Source organism: Convolutriloba macropyga, chromosome 4 (assembly GCF_964194025.1).
Source record: "Convolutriloba macropyga chromosome 4, txConMacr16.3, whole genome shotgun sequence".
NCBI lineage: Eukaryota > Metazoa > Xenacoelomorpha > Acoela > Convolutidae > Convolutriloba > Convolutriloba macropyga.
The window spans coordinates 43,466,836-43,481,481 of record NC_134471.1 but is presented as its reverse complement, the minus strand read 5'-3'; the positions used below and the strand labels follow the sequence as shown (position 1 = coordinate 43,481,481).

The following is a 14,646-nucleotide window of genomic DNA, read 5'->3' as shown; positions in this document are numbered from 1 at the left end:
GGATCATAGATAATGTTTTAAGAGAATAAGAGAAAAGCTTATGTTTTACTTGGCCCCGACAATTTCTCGCACTTTTCTATTGAATTTTTGGTTTTTGCCTATATTTATTGTTGTTTTCATAGTCATAAGACTTACTGTAATGTCTTACTGTTTGCCTATGCATGACAAATATACTTGTACTCCAATTGAGGCATAATTAAGCGTGTTTTTAAATATCCGTTGAAAGCTATTTAATTTAATGGCTGTCAAGCCTTTGAAAAATTTTTCGAAAATTTTTTTGAATATTAACAATCGTCCCCTTTTTTTCGTGAACTGTAAGTCAGTCTCAGTAATATAAGGACACGTTTCGTGTCTACTTCAACGAAATTTTTTTTACTTAGAGGTTTTATCTTCTAACTATTGGTTTTATGACTTCGATGCATGAGTATTCATAATTTTTTTATTTTGGTTATTTTTCTTCTTAATTTTGGCTCCTTTTGAAATCTTATCACGTTATCTTAATATTGATAGCTACCATTGGCTTACAGAAGACCTTCATTGGATCATAGATAAGGTTTTCAGAGAAAAACGTATGGTTTAATTTATTTCCACACTTTCTTGCATTTTTCTACGTATTTTTGGTTTTTGCCTATTTATATATATTGTTGTTTTCATTGTCGTAAGACTTATTGTGATGTCTTATAGATTACCTATGCTTGATAAAGAGTCTGGTCCTCCCATCGATTTGTAAATGAGCGTAATAATTGACATCCGTTGAAAGCTATTGAATTTAATGGCTGTCAAGACCGTACTTTCGAAAATTTTTATAATATTAACCAATTGTAAACTTATTTTTGTGAAGTGTAAGTCAGTGTCAGTAATGGCAGGACCATGTTTCTCTCTACTTCAACAAAAATTTGCTAAGTAGCCGTTTTATCTTCTAGCTATTGGTTTTATGACTTCGATGCACGAGTTTTCATAATTTTTTTTATTTTTGGATATTTTTCTTAATTTTGGCTCCTTTTGAAATCTTAACACATTATCTGAATATTGATAGCTCCCATTGGCATAAGAATTTCAATGGATCATATATAATGTTTTCAGAGAAAAACTTTTGTTTTAAATGGCCCCGACATATTCTCGCACTTTTTTATTTAATTTTTGGTTTTTGCCTAAACTTATTGTTGTTTTCATAGTCATAAGACTTACTGTGATGTCTTATTGATTAACTATGATTGACAAACATCCTTATATTCCAATTGAGGCATAACTATTCAATTTAATGGCTGTCAAGCCTTTAAAAAAATTTTGAAAATTTTTTTGAAAATTAACCAATCGTCGCCTTTTTTTCGTGAACTGTAAGTCAGTCTCAGTAATATAAGGACGCGTTTCGTGTCTACTTCACCCAATTTTTTTTAGTTAGAAGATAAAACCTCTAACTAGAAAAAATTTGAGCGAAGTAGACACGTAACGTGTCCTTATATTACTGAGACTGACTTACAGTTCACGAAAAAAGGCGACGATTGGTTAATGTTCAAAAAAATTTTCGAAAATTCTTTTAAAGGCTTGACAGCCATTAAATTGAATAGTTTTCAACAGAAAATAATAAATACGCTCAGTTATGCCTCAATTGGAGAACAAGGATGTTTGTCACGCATAGGTAATTAATATAAGGACACGTTTCGTGTCTACTTCAACCAAATCTTTTTTTAGTTAGAGGTTTTATCTTCTAACTATTGGTTTTATGACTTCGATGCGATGCATGAGTTTTCATAATTTTTTTTTAATTTTGGATATTTTTTTCCCTAATTTTGGCTCCTTTTAAAATCTTATAACATTATCTTGATATTAAAAGCTCCCATTGGCATAAGAATTTCAATGGATCATAGATAATGTTTTCAGAGAAAAGCTTATGTTTTAAATGGCCCCGACAATTTCTTCTCGCACTTTTCTACTGAATTTTTGGTTTTTTGCCTATATTTATTGTTGTTTTCATAGTCATAAGACTTACTGTGATGTCTTACTGATTACCTATGCATGACAAACATCCTCGTACTCCAATTGAGGCATAATTAAGCGTATTTTTTAATATCCGTTGAAAGCTATTCAATTTAATGGCTGTCAAGCCTTTGAAAAATTTTTCGAAAATTTTTTTGAACATTAACAATCGTCCCCTTTTTTTCGTGAACTGTAAGTCAGTCTCAGTAATATAAGGACACGTTTCGTGTCTACTTCAACGAAATTTTTTTTACTTAGAGGCTTTATCTTCTAACTATTGGTTTTATGACTTCGATGCATGAGTATTCATAATTTTTTTATTTTGGTTGTTTTTCTTCTTAATTTTGGCTCCTTGTGAAATCTTATCACGTTATCTTATTATTGATAGCTCCCATTGGCTTACAGAAGACCTTCATTGGATCATAGATAAGGTTTCCAGAGAAAAACGTATGCTTTAAATAATTTCGACACTTTCTTGCATTTCTCTAAGTATTTTTTGGTTTTTGCCTATTTATATATATATTGTTGTTTTCATTGTCGTAAGACTTATTGTGATGTCTTATAGATTACCTATGCTTGATAAAGAGCCTGGTCCTCCCATCGATTTGTAAATGAGCGTAATAATTGACATCCGTTGAAAGCTATTGAATTTAATGGCTGTCAAGACCGTACTTTCGAAAATTTTTATAATATTAACCAATTGTAAACTTATTTTCGTGAAGTGTAAGTCAGTGTCAGTAATGGCAGGACCATGTTTCTCTCTACTTCAACAAAAATTTGCTAAGTAGCCGTTTTATCTTCTAGCTATTGGTTTTATGACTTCGATGCACGAGTTTTCATAATTTTTTTTATTTTTGGATATTTTTCTTAATTTTGGCTCCTTTTGAAATCTTAACACATTATCTGAATATTGATAGCTCCCATTGGCATAAGAATTTCAATGGATCATATATAATGTTTTCAGAGAAAAACTTTTGTTTTAAATGGCCCCGACATATTCTCGCACTTTTTTATTTAATTTTTGGTTTTTGCCTAAACTTATTGTTGTTTTCATAGTCATAAGACTTACTGTGATGTCTTATTGATTAACTATGATTGACAAACATCCTTCTACTCCAATTGAGGCATAACTATTCAATTTAATGGCTGTCAAGCCTTTAAAAAAATTTGAAATTTTTTTTGAAAATTAACCAATCGTCGCCTTTTTTTCGTGAACTGTAAGTCAGTCTCAGTAATATAAGGACGCGTTTCGTGTCTACTTCACCCAATTTTTTTAGTTAGAAGATAAAACCTCTAACTAGAAAAAATTTGAGTGAAGTAGACACGTAACGTGTCCTTATATTACTGAGACTGACTTACAGTTCACGAAAAAAGGCGACGATTGGTTAATGTTCAAAAAAATTTTCGAAAATTCTTTTAAAGGCTTGACAGCCATTAAATTGAATAGTTTTCAACGGAAAATAATAAATACGCTCAGTTATGCCTCAATTGGAGAACAAGGATGTTTGTCACGCATAGGTAATTAATATAAGGACACGTTTCGTGTCTACTTCAACCAAATCTTTTTTTAGTTAGAGGTTTTATCTTCTAACTATTGGTTTTATGACTTCGATGCGATGCATGAGTTTTCATAATTTTTTTTTTTAATTTTGGATATTTTTTTTCCTAATTTTGGCTCCTTTTAAAATCTTATCACATTATCTTGATATTAAAAGCTCCCATTGGCATAAAAATTTCAATGGATCATAGATAATGTTTTCAGAGAAAAGCTTATGTTTTAAATGGCCCCGACAATTTCTTCTCGCACTTTTCTACTGAATCTTTGGTTTTTTGCCTATATTTATTGTTGTTTTCATAGTCATAAGACTTACTGTGATGTCTTACTGATTACCTATGCATGACAAACATCCTCGTACTCCAATTGAGGCATAATTAAGCGTATTTTTTAATATCCGTTGAAAGCTATTCAATTTAATGGCTGTCAAGCCTTTGAAAAATTTTTCGAAAATTTTTTGAACATTAACAATTTTCCCCTTTTTTTTCGTGAACTGTAAGTCAGTCTCAGTAATATAAGGACACGTTTCGTGTCTACTTCAACGAAATTTTTTTTACTTAGAGGCTTTATCTTCTAACTATTGGTTTTATGACTTCGATGCATGAGTATTCATAATTTTTTTATTTTGGTTGTTTTTCTTCTTAATTTTGGCTCCTTGTGAAATCTTATCACGTTATCTTATTATTGATAGCTCCCATTGGCTTACAGAAGACCTTCATTGGATCATAGATAAGGTTTCCAGAGAAAAACGTATGCTTTAAATAACTTCGACACTTTCTTGCATTTCTCTAAGTATTTTTTGGTTTTTGCCTATTTATATATATATTATTGTTTTCATTGTCATAAGACTTATTGTGATGTCTTATTGTTTACCTATTCTTGATTATGAGCCTGGTCCTCCCGTCGAGCCGTAACTGAGCGTAACAATTGACATCCGTTGAAAGCTATTGAATATAATGGCTTGGAAGACCATATTTTCCAAAATTTTTATAATATTAACCAATTGTAAACTTATTTTCGTGAAGTGTAAGTCAGTGTCAGTAATGGCGGGACCATGTTCCTTCCTACTTCAACGAAAATTTGCTAAGTAGCGGTTTTATATTCTAGCTATTGGTTTTATGCCTTCGATGCACGAGTTTTCATATTTATTATTTTTTTGATATTTTTCTTCTTAAATTTGGCTCCTTTTGAAATCTTATCACATAATCTGAATATTGATAGCTCCCATTGGCATAAGAATTTCAATGGATCATTTAAAATGTTTTCAGAGAAAAGCTTATGTTTTAAATGGCACCAACAATTTCTCGCACTTTTCTACTGAATTTTTGGTTTTTGCCTAAATTTATTGTTGTTTTCATAGTCATAAGACTTACTGTGATGTCTTATTGATTAGCTATGATTGAGAAACATATTTGTACTCCAATTGAGGCATAACTGAGCGTATTGATTAATTTCAGTTGAAAGCTATTCAATTTAAAGTCTGTCAAGCCTTTAAAAAAATTTTCGAACATTAACCAATCGTCGCCTTTTTTTAGTGAACTGTAAGTCAGTCTCAGTAATATAAGGACACGTTTCGTGTCTACTTCACCCAATTTTTTTTAGTTGGAGGTTTTATATTCTAGCTATTGGTTTTATGCCTTCGATGCACGAGTTTTCATATTTATTATTTTTTTGATATTTTTCTTCTTAAATTTGGCTCCTTTTGAAATCTTATCACATAATCTGAATATTGATAGCTCCCATTGGCATAAGAATTTCAATGGATCATTTAAAATGTTTTCAGAGAAAAGCTTATGTTTTAAATGGCACCAACAATTTCTCGCACTTTTCTACTGAATTTTTGGCGTTTTCCTGTGTTTGTTATTGTTTTCACAGTCAGTGACATGTTGTACTGTCATATTGATGACTTATGAATGACAAACATCATTTTCGTCCCATCGAGGTATAATTCAGCGTAATTATTAGCTTTCGCTGAAATCTATTGGATTTAATGGCGTTGATACTACGGGTTTTCACGAAAAATTTCGTGGTTTTAATGTATTTGTTCATACTGTATGCTTTTTTGAAGTCATATTGTTCAAAAGGAAGAATACGATTGCTGTTAAGGAATTAACCTCTGACCGCTGTTTCTGCCTTTTTTTTATTCTGTATAAAGCCGTAAAATGCCGACCGGCCTGATAAGCATGTATTTAAGCATTGAATGAATGATGTTACTCGAAACAGTCAGTTTATAGCCAATAGTCATAAGGTTTATGATATTATACATTTTTTTCAATCTTTTCTGTTTTTGTTGTTCTTTTCTTCAACTTATAACTTGTTCTCATCATTGAGAGGTCCCATCCAGTTCCTTGTATTTGAAAGATTAACATGTCTACTGAGCTTATCTATTTACTGATGTTTTGTTTGTTCGACAAAATGCGTTTTGATAAAAGTTTTTTTTTGGTTTTATATTTGCTTTTTTCTCTTCTTTAGCATATTCGGGTAATAACAAGCAGATCCCAAGGATTTTCAAATGTGGCCCAAATGAACTTATTTATTTTTTCAGTATAATTTCATCTGAATTAGTATAGATAAAAACTGAAATAAAAATACATATTATTCAGATAATAGCTAATGATTTTAATGGCTGCAATAATTTGTGTTTTCGCAAGTTTTTGAGTTTTTTTGTATCTTTAGTCCGTTCTCATGGCTTAGTCTAACAAAAGACAGGTCCCCTTGGTTTTATAATGAAATTCTGCTGAATTTATCAATTATTTTGTTATAAGTTAATGATTTTTAAGACTTTTGAAATCATTTGGTTGAAAAAATGTTGATTTTTGAATTTCGGCTCATTGTTTTTTCTCGTTGTCGACCCTTGACCTAGTCTCATTAAGGAAAATTTCCTTCTGCTGTATAGTTAGGAAAAAGTAAGTTTGTTTAGTTAAGGTTTTATCTGATTGCATTTTGACGTTGTTACTAGGTGCTTTCAATTTTAGATATTGAGTGTTTGCCTCGAAAATTTTTGGTATTGGCTTCTTTTGTTGTTTGTTTTTTCTCGTAGTCTTTTTAATGACAGATCTCGTGAGTGTTGAAATGATGCATGGCATTATGCAATTCAATTAGTAGTTAGGTTTTGTGACGAGTTTTTTAAACTCAAAGTTATTTCTGTTCTCTTCATTTGGTTGACAATTAAATCAAAAATGTAGATGAGCTCGGGTCGGAACATCATGTGCGAACGCACATTAACGAGCCTCTATTTTTAACATTTTAAATTCAGTAAACCATTTCTCCCTTTTTACTGTCTGGAAAGTTTTTGAGACTCGCAAAGCTGGTTACAGATTTCCAAATACAAGTGCATTTCAGGTGTAGAAATATAAGATAACCTAGCCGAAACTCATCTAAATAACAGCTTCGCTCAAAAACCAAAAGGAAGAACTCCAAACTGTCAAAAGAATCCAAAGAAGTTAGTCATGAGTGTTTTTAAAGCTTCAAGGCAGCGCACCAGAACGGCCCTAACTTTTTTCGGCTGTTTCAATTTCAAAAATTACATTAATGTTTTATTTACATAACAGGCTCAGGGGGCCGTTCTTGTTTTTACAGAATGGTGTGCCTAGAAAGTACATGTGCCTAGAAAGTACATCTACCGCGACGTGAATTTTTAGGCGATCAGTGTTTAAGGTACCATAATATCATATGGACAAAAAATGTTTGTCAGATGCCCGAAAAGAGTACTCTAGGTTATTGTGAAATTAAGAGAAATTACGAAATGTAATTCCATCATCTTAGCCGTCAAAATGATGCTGTTGCGTATAAATCAAAGATGGTCAAAAATTTCTTCCAATCTGAAACCAGTTGAAATTTCATGGTGATTTTGCGCACATGCTCCGAGCCCACTCATATTAAAAAATTGTCACAAAATCAGACCTAAATGAATTAATTAATGCCCTATTAAAGGACCGTTGGGGGTCATTACTTGCCATTAATGATGCAACTTGCCTTTAATGATACTAGGCAACAAGTCGACAAAATGAAAAACAAGGGGCGAAGCTCAAAAATCTACTGAATCTTAAAACCAAATAAATTCCGAAGCCATAACCATCAACTTTCTACTATAAAGAATTAGGATGGATTCACCTGTAACTGCTTGATAACCCAAAATCACCTGCCTTTAGAGACAATAAGTGGTAAAATTACAAAACAAAAACAGGCAAGACAAAAAACCCACAAAAAATGCAAAAACACAAATTAAATTTTGAAGCCATTAAAAGCATGAGATATTAACGGAAAACATATTATATATACACTTATGCCTATTTTGAACACCATTAGGGCAGGTTTCCAAAGTGGCAATATAAAATAACAGCAAAAAGATCAAAATGCATTAACCAATTTCCAATCCCACAATTTTGTAATGAAAACTCAGTGCCAAAGTAAAAAAAATCGCTTGAAGCACAAAACCAGCAGAGGAAAGTGTTTCATTCACAAGAAAGAAGATGGCAACAAACATTTATGAGTCTAAACTATAAAGAAAGTAAAAAGTTCAAAATCAACTTGATATTTTTGAAACAAATATTTTCAATTTTATAAAATCTATCAAGTGTCCACTGAAGGGGTTAAAAAAGTTCCCTTATGCCTCAATAGGAAGCCGCTGAGAATGGTCAATTTTCAAAATTTGTCAGAACCCTACAAAATTGGATCAAATAAAAGCAAAACTTAGAAAACATCAAATAAGCTGGGTCCTGTCATTAATAGAGCTAAGTTACTACTTGACAGAAATAAAGTTAAGAAGGAGGCAAAGTTTCAAGACCCCACTGATATTTTTTTCAAAAAACATACTGAAAGTGATATGAGCCATTAGTTAAAACAAAACCTCTCTACAGAGTAACTTTTATTTCATTAAGAGAGAAGTTTGGACCAGTCCTTACAGAGACTAAGCAACAAGAATACAAATAAGGTATGAAAGGGTGTGTTAAAAATTCATAGATAAATTTAAAAGAAATATATTCAACGACATAAAGAGCCAATAGGTGTCAACTAAAAAACCATGAGATGGTTTTACTTACACCTCCTTAGATAGCTAATTACACCTCTCAATTAATTAGGATAAGTTTTAAGACTACAGAAAGATCAAATGCTGGCAAATCTCAGAATTTCACATAAGATTTACGAAAACATTTTCTCGGAGCCATTAACCCCATTAGCATTACTCAGAAAATATGTTTTTCCTTTGGGCCCCATTTAAACTTCAATGAGTTCTATAGTCAATGGAACCAATAAATGAACGTAGAGTTGCCTGTAACTGGCATCATTTTTCATGGTAAAAAACGATGAGACTAAAACTGGCCTTTTTATCATTGCGCGACATTTGAATAACGTGACTGTTACTAATAGTAGCCGTTATAGATAATTTTGCAATCGAAAATGTTAATATCAAAGGCAAGCGATGCATTTTCGATTTAAATAGGCTAAGGCCGGCAAATTTTTAGTTCCAGGACATTCTCTTCGGAGCCAGAACTAAAATTGCCCTCATCTGGGTATAAAAAGTTTTTGTCATCAGTTTTTATGTCTCTACCACCGCAAAATTTTTAAATATTTAGCTAAATAAAATTTTAAACAATGGTGTCGGTTCAAACAATTCAATCTTTAAATGTTAAACCAATAACACTATCCTTAAGTTTTTTTAATCTTTCGGTACAAGTGATAAAAATTTGCACAAAAATTGTGAAAAATGTGTACAAAACAACCTAAAACGTTAAACCTCGATGAGTGCTTGAAAAAAGAGAAATTCGACAAAATGCGTTTTATTTGATATTGTACACTTGAAAAGCTCTCTAATGATACCACACACAACTCTATACGATGAATATATCGATCGGCCAAACTTTAATGAATCAAAAACAAGTTGAGTAACGATAGGAAGGAAGCTAATTTGTCTTCAGTTAGCAATATTATCTTACATAGTCTTACAGTGTTTTACAAAATTGGAAAAACACTGAAAGAATTGAGAAAATAGGATACAACAACTTGCTAAGAAGATCAGGGCATAGATTTAAGATTTTGACAGGGAAGCAATCATTTGTAAGAACATTTTTGGTCAGCGTAATCTGGATTTTATTTTCAGCGAGGGCGACCAACTCTAAAATATCCGTTAAAACTGTAGGCGTGTCTTTTGATGTCAGATGGTAGATAGATTCATTGAAGTTCTTTCAGAAAAGCAAAGTGAAACTCTGACACAATATTTGGGACTACCACAATTGCGGCTCATCGCAGTGCTTTGAAATAATCATTTCGAGTTGAAGCCAGTGAGCCGTTACTAAGAGTGAATTTTTTTAAATATAAGGGTGAATTTTTTGTTTTGAAGAAAGTTGGTTTTGACGAATTCGTGCAATCAATTTTTCGAAAAAGGCCTAATAATTAGTTTAAAAAGACAAAAATTTGTTGCTTTCATACAATAAAGGCAACCTATAATTGGTTCTACTTTTTTCACCCCGATTCATTTAACCATATCTTAACATCTCGTTTCACGCCTACATTTCAGTCCGCAAATTAACTGGGTATTACGAGCATGTTTTCTGATGATTAAGCGGATAATTTAATCCCACGTTCGGTTGTGATTGTTTCATATCAGGTCCCATTGGCCTCTGAGACATGACCAAATGATATTAGTATCAATAGTACTAATTATATAAAGAAAAAAATCGGGTTATGTATTCATAAGACCGTCGAGGGGTCGTAATTGTGCTTATTTTGTTCACGGCTCAAATACTCAAATTGTAAAATGGTCAATTATCATAAACAATCAGGTTGAATACAAAATTTAGCAATTACAAAATTATCTCTCTGTATGCAAAATATTGAAAGGATTATTGATATTGTTGCTGATTGATATTTGCCCATTATTGAAGGCGCGGTGAAAAATAGAATTTAGAAGCTAGTGTACAGAAATTGAAATAGATTGGTTACAAAGCAGCACGATTTGTATCATAAGTTTTCATCATTTCAGTTCTGCTTTACAACTGTACTCTGTAAGCAGACTCAATTTCCACTCTGCAACTTTTGCTTGATGGCTTTCTCGATTCTCACAACCGGCAATTCGACAGCCAAATAGGCCAGAGCTGCCAAAGCATAAGTGAATGATAGCACAGCCACGAACTGAGAAGCATAGTTGACGTTGTTGTAGTGAAACTTAGTCTGCGAGGCTGCTACCATGTATGTAATCACGAGAGGGTGTAACAAATAGACCAAGTACGTCAATCTCGAAAAAGGAATCCAAACCTTCCATGACAGAAATGAGTTGATCATTCCTCCATAGCCGTGCATGCATGCAAACACAATCCAGGCCAGCCCAATTCCCCAAACTGTTCGAGAGACAGAATTGTATAAAGCAGAAAGGGCAAACGACGGAAAATGGCCATATAGCATTCCACTGAGCCCATAAATGACAAACGCCAAAAGGGCCAGCGATACGAACCATAACACGCAATTAACAGTTTTGCTCATTTTAAAAGTTCCCGGTGGACAGCAATTACTGAAATATCCAAGTAGCATTCCAATGCCATAAGGCCCAAATCGGTAAAAGGGACTCACATAGTAGTCGCCGAAAGTAATCTTGAAAGAGCTTTGATAATTCGGTACATTATCCTGATTTTGAAAGCCAATAACTACTGAAGGTCCTATATGATTGGCCCAGGCAAATGCAAAGTTCGCAATCATCGACGCCAGGATGCAAAAACAGACAAATAGAGCGGACAATAACTTAGACTTCATAAAAATAACGAAGGGAATAATAGCCAGCACAAAGTACTGAAAGTCATTCGATATATACCATGTCCAGCCGTCGCAAGGCACCCACGTGTTGGGAAAATTACTGAGGAACACAAAATTTGTCCACCAGTTCTTTCGACATGCATCGACTTCTTGTTCATATGGCTGCCACATGGCTCCAATGCCATTACCGGACACTTTCCAGATTCCGATAGTAAACAGTGTTAGGAATACTAACGCAGGGGCAAGACGAATGAAACGCTTCGCTATGTACATTAACCAAAACAGTACATGTTCCGCCACTCGTCTTAAGGCGCTCTCGGAATCCGGAGTTCCTTTCGGCAGTTTTGGCAGGCACAAATAAGTTAATAGGAATCCACTGAGCACAAAAAACGAGTCGACAGAGAAAGTGCCATTAGACACTGCTAAAAATGTCCAGTGAGTGGCGTACCCATTCGCAAACTCCAGAAAGTTGTCGACCGGTGCAACAGGAACAAAGAAAACGCCAAGAAACATTAAAGTGTGGCCCAGGACAACCCAGTTTATACTGAGTACTCGAATTCCATTCAAACAACCAATGTTTTTAGCTCCACTTTCGCAATTGAACAGCAAAGGAATGTTTTGTTTTAGCGAAAAAGAAAGCAAAATATTTGCAACTAGTGAATGTTCTGTTTTTCTGAAGCATCGGTATCCCAAAAATCGTGATGCTGAACTAGCGAATGAATTATCCTGTTGTTGATGTAGAATCTGCAAGTCATCGTTGATATCAATATCCATGCCATCACTCGGATCTTCCATTCGTAACCAGTCATTCATGGAGAAAGCTTTAGTACTCTGAGCAATGCAGTAATCAAACAAAGTAGCAATCAACATCAACGCTGCTAGAGCTCCGAAAAGCACCGATGTGAAATAAAACCAAAAGTCAAATTTCCCAGGCCTTGGCAAGATCACAGATTGAATTTGAGTTCCATTCAAGAGATGCGACGTCTCTTTATCAATTAAATCAAATAAACCCTCTACTATTAATGCGGTATCATTTGCACCACACGACTCGGGCAGGCAAGCACTTAAAGTAATTGGAATGCGCTGGTCGTTTTTCAGTTCTGCCTTTGACGAATCCAAGATTAGATTGAGCGCAACCAATCTATCACTATATTTGAATCGAGCAGATGAATCACCTCCATCAAGTGAGTTACACAAACCAGGATCCCCAAACCAGAAATTATTTCCTTGAAATAAGCCAGCTTCTGGCTTACCCCATGCGTCGATGACTCGGTAGTCTTGAATAATGTTTCCAGCATCTTCCCTGCATTGCTTAGTCATCTGCTCATTGTCTATTTCATTTTGGTTGTTTAATGAGGCGAAAACTTGAATCAAAGAGCCACAGAAATAGCTGTTGTCTATCTCTGGGCAATTTTTACAAATTTCGCAATGGCCAAAAACCAGCAGAGCCAAAAAACAAATGACGTGACACTTCATCTAAAAAAGAGAAAAACTAAATTAAGAAATGCCCCTCTCCAACAGTATTCTCAAATATATCACTAAAAAATATATCACGAAAACATTACAAACATCAGTTGAGAAAAAAAAACACAAGATAACAAAAACATGGTCCTGCTTTTGGTTACCATCTTACCAAATGCCACATCATTACCAAAGAACATCTTTTTGAAAAAGCACAGCAGATTTTCGCTCACGACGAAGTGGAAATGGTGGGTGTGGGAGAAAATCGGAGTTTCCCAAGTTTTGGTATATGAATTGAAGAAGCCTCAATAATAAACATGAGCAACTGTCTCATTTTTTGAAAATTTTATTTTTTTGTTACTTTATTCCTAGTTGTTACCGAAACAAGGATAAATGAAAAAAAACTGACATTCCGGAGTTTTATCTGTGCAATAATCATCACTTCGTTCACCAACCAAGATCATCATTAACTAATGTAGAGAGAGGCGGAGGGGTAGGTATTTTGGCTCCCAAACAGTTTACAGTAAAAATGAGAAATGATTTGAATACAATCAATAGAAATTTTTTTGAGTCAATGTGAATTGAAATTGGTAAGCCTTTAACAAAAAAACTACTCATGCAGCATACTGCCCAATGTAAATCTTTCTAACTTTTTTCTGGATGAAATGACTGTAGAAATCTCAAATGTGTATTCATATAGAGATAATCTAATTTTATTCGAGAATACATAAACTTGTTAGGGCAAAATGTAGACAGTCACTTGATATTTTCACAGCAAACAATGAGCTATATTGCGTTAATGAAACGGAGGCAACATGGACAAATGATGAAATATATTTGTTATTTGATCAATGTTTTATCTCGAAGAACCAAATTTTTGAAGCCAATGTTCTAGAGTCGACTCTTGGAGTTGATCACTTCACAATAGTATATCAGTAATCATTAAAGGTAGATCACAGTGATGAAAAAGACAGTTTTTGATACGTAATATAAAGAAAACTTTAAGATCGAATTTCAATCGTGACATTGAGCTGCGAGATTGGTCACCTATGTACCATATAAATGAGCCTCACAAAATGTTTCTGAAATTTATCGAAAATACTGAGTTGTCATGTACCCTTGAAGTTGGTAGAAAGCAGTACAAAAAAGCAATGGTTGACAAGAGTAATTACATGGTATCATAAATGAAAAACACCGTCTTTTTAATGCGTTGCAGAAAAACCCAAAACCAGAGATTTATAGTATTTACAAATCATTACGCAATTCAGTGAATAGAAAACTGAAAAAGCTGCATGTGATTATACGACGAATTTTTTCAGCAGCTACCAACTGCAAAAGAACAATAGAAGTTCATCAAAAACAGGATCAAATTCAACAGTTAAATAGAAAAAATAGACAAATTAAGGGATGGTAGTCATTTTGTTGAGGATGACAGAAAGGTTGGCAATATTCATAATAACTGTTTTGCGAGGCTCAGATTATACAAAGGCAAAGTCGTTTCTCCAAATCATTCTTCCCTAACAATTGAAGGACCTGTATTTAGCTTCCGACCACTCAACAGAAAAGAATTGTATAATGTCATTGATAAACTACCTAAGCATAAACCGCCCGGACCGGGCTATATACCACCATGGGCGCTAAAAGATAGGATACTGTCCATTGAAACTCATTTACAATTTGTCATCCTTGAATTTATAAACAAAAATAAGTTTCCTAATTTTTTGAAAAGAGCCCTTGTTACACTTGTTTATAGAAAAGGAGACCGACTAGAACCAGAAAACTATCGACCAATATCAGTCACACCAACTCTAGCAAAAATTTTTGAGCGATTACTAACTGAACAAAGAACTCACCCCCTAACTGTTAACGGTCTGATTAACAAGAATCAATTCGGATTTCCAAAGCAA

At 33.6% G+C, this 14,646-nt stretch overlaps 1 protein-coding gene across 1 annotated transcript; it reads right to left on the bottom strand.

Moving 5' to 3' along the window:
• Nucleotides 1-10,277: 10,277 nt before the first annotated feature.
• Nucleotides 10,278-12,779, bottom strand: LOC142337693 (O-acyltransferase like protein-like). The gene has a single exon (XM_075387137.1). The coding sequence runs from the start codon at nt 12,752-12,754 to the stop codon at nt 10,547-10,549; it is 2,208 nt and encodes a 735-aa protein (XP_075243252.1). The 5' UTR covers nt 12,755-12,779; the 3' UTR covers nt 10,278-10,546.
• Nucleotides 12,780-14,646: the final 1,867 nt, after the last annotated feature.

Coding starts and splice junctions, on each gene's coding strand:
- LOC142337693 (XM_075387137.1), bottom strand. CDS start 12,754: ATGAAGTGTCACGTCATTTGTTTTTTGGCTCTGCTGGTTTTTGGCCAT.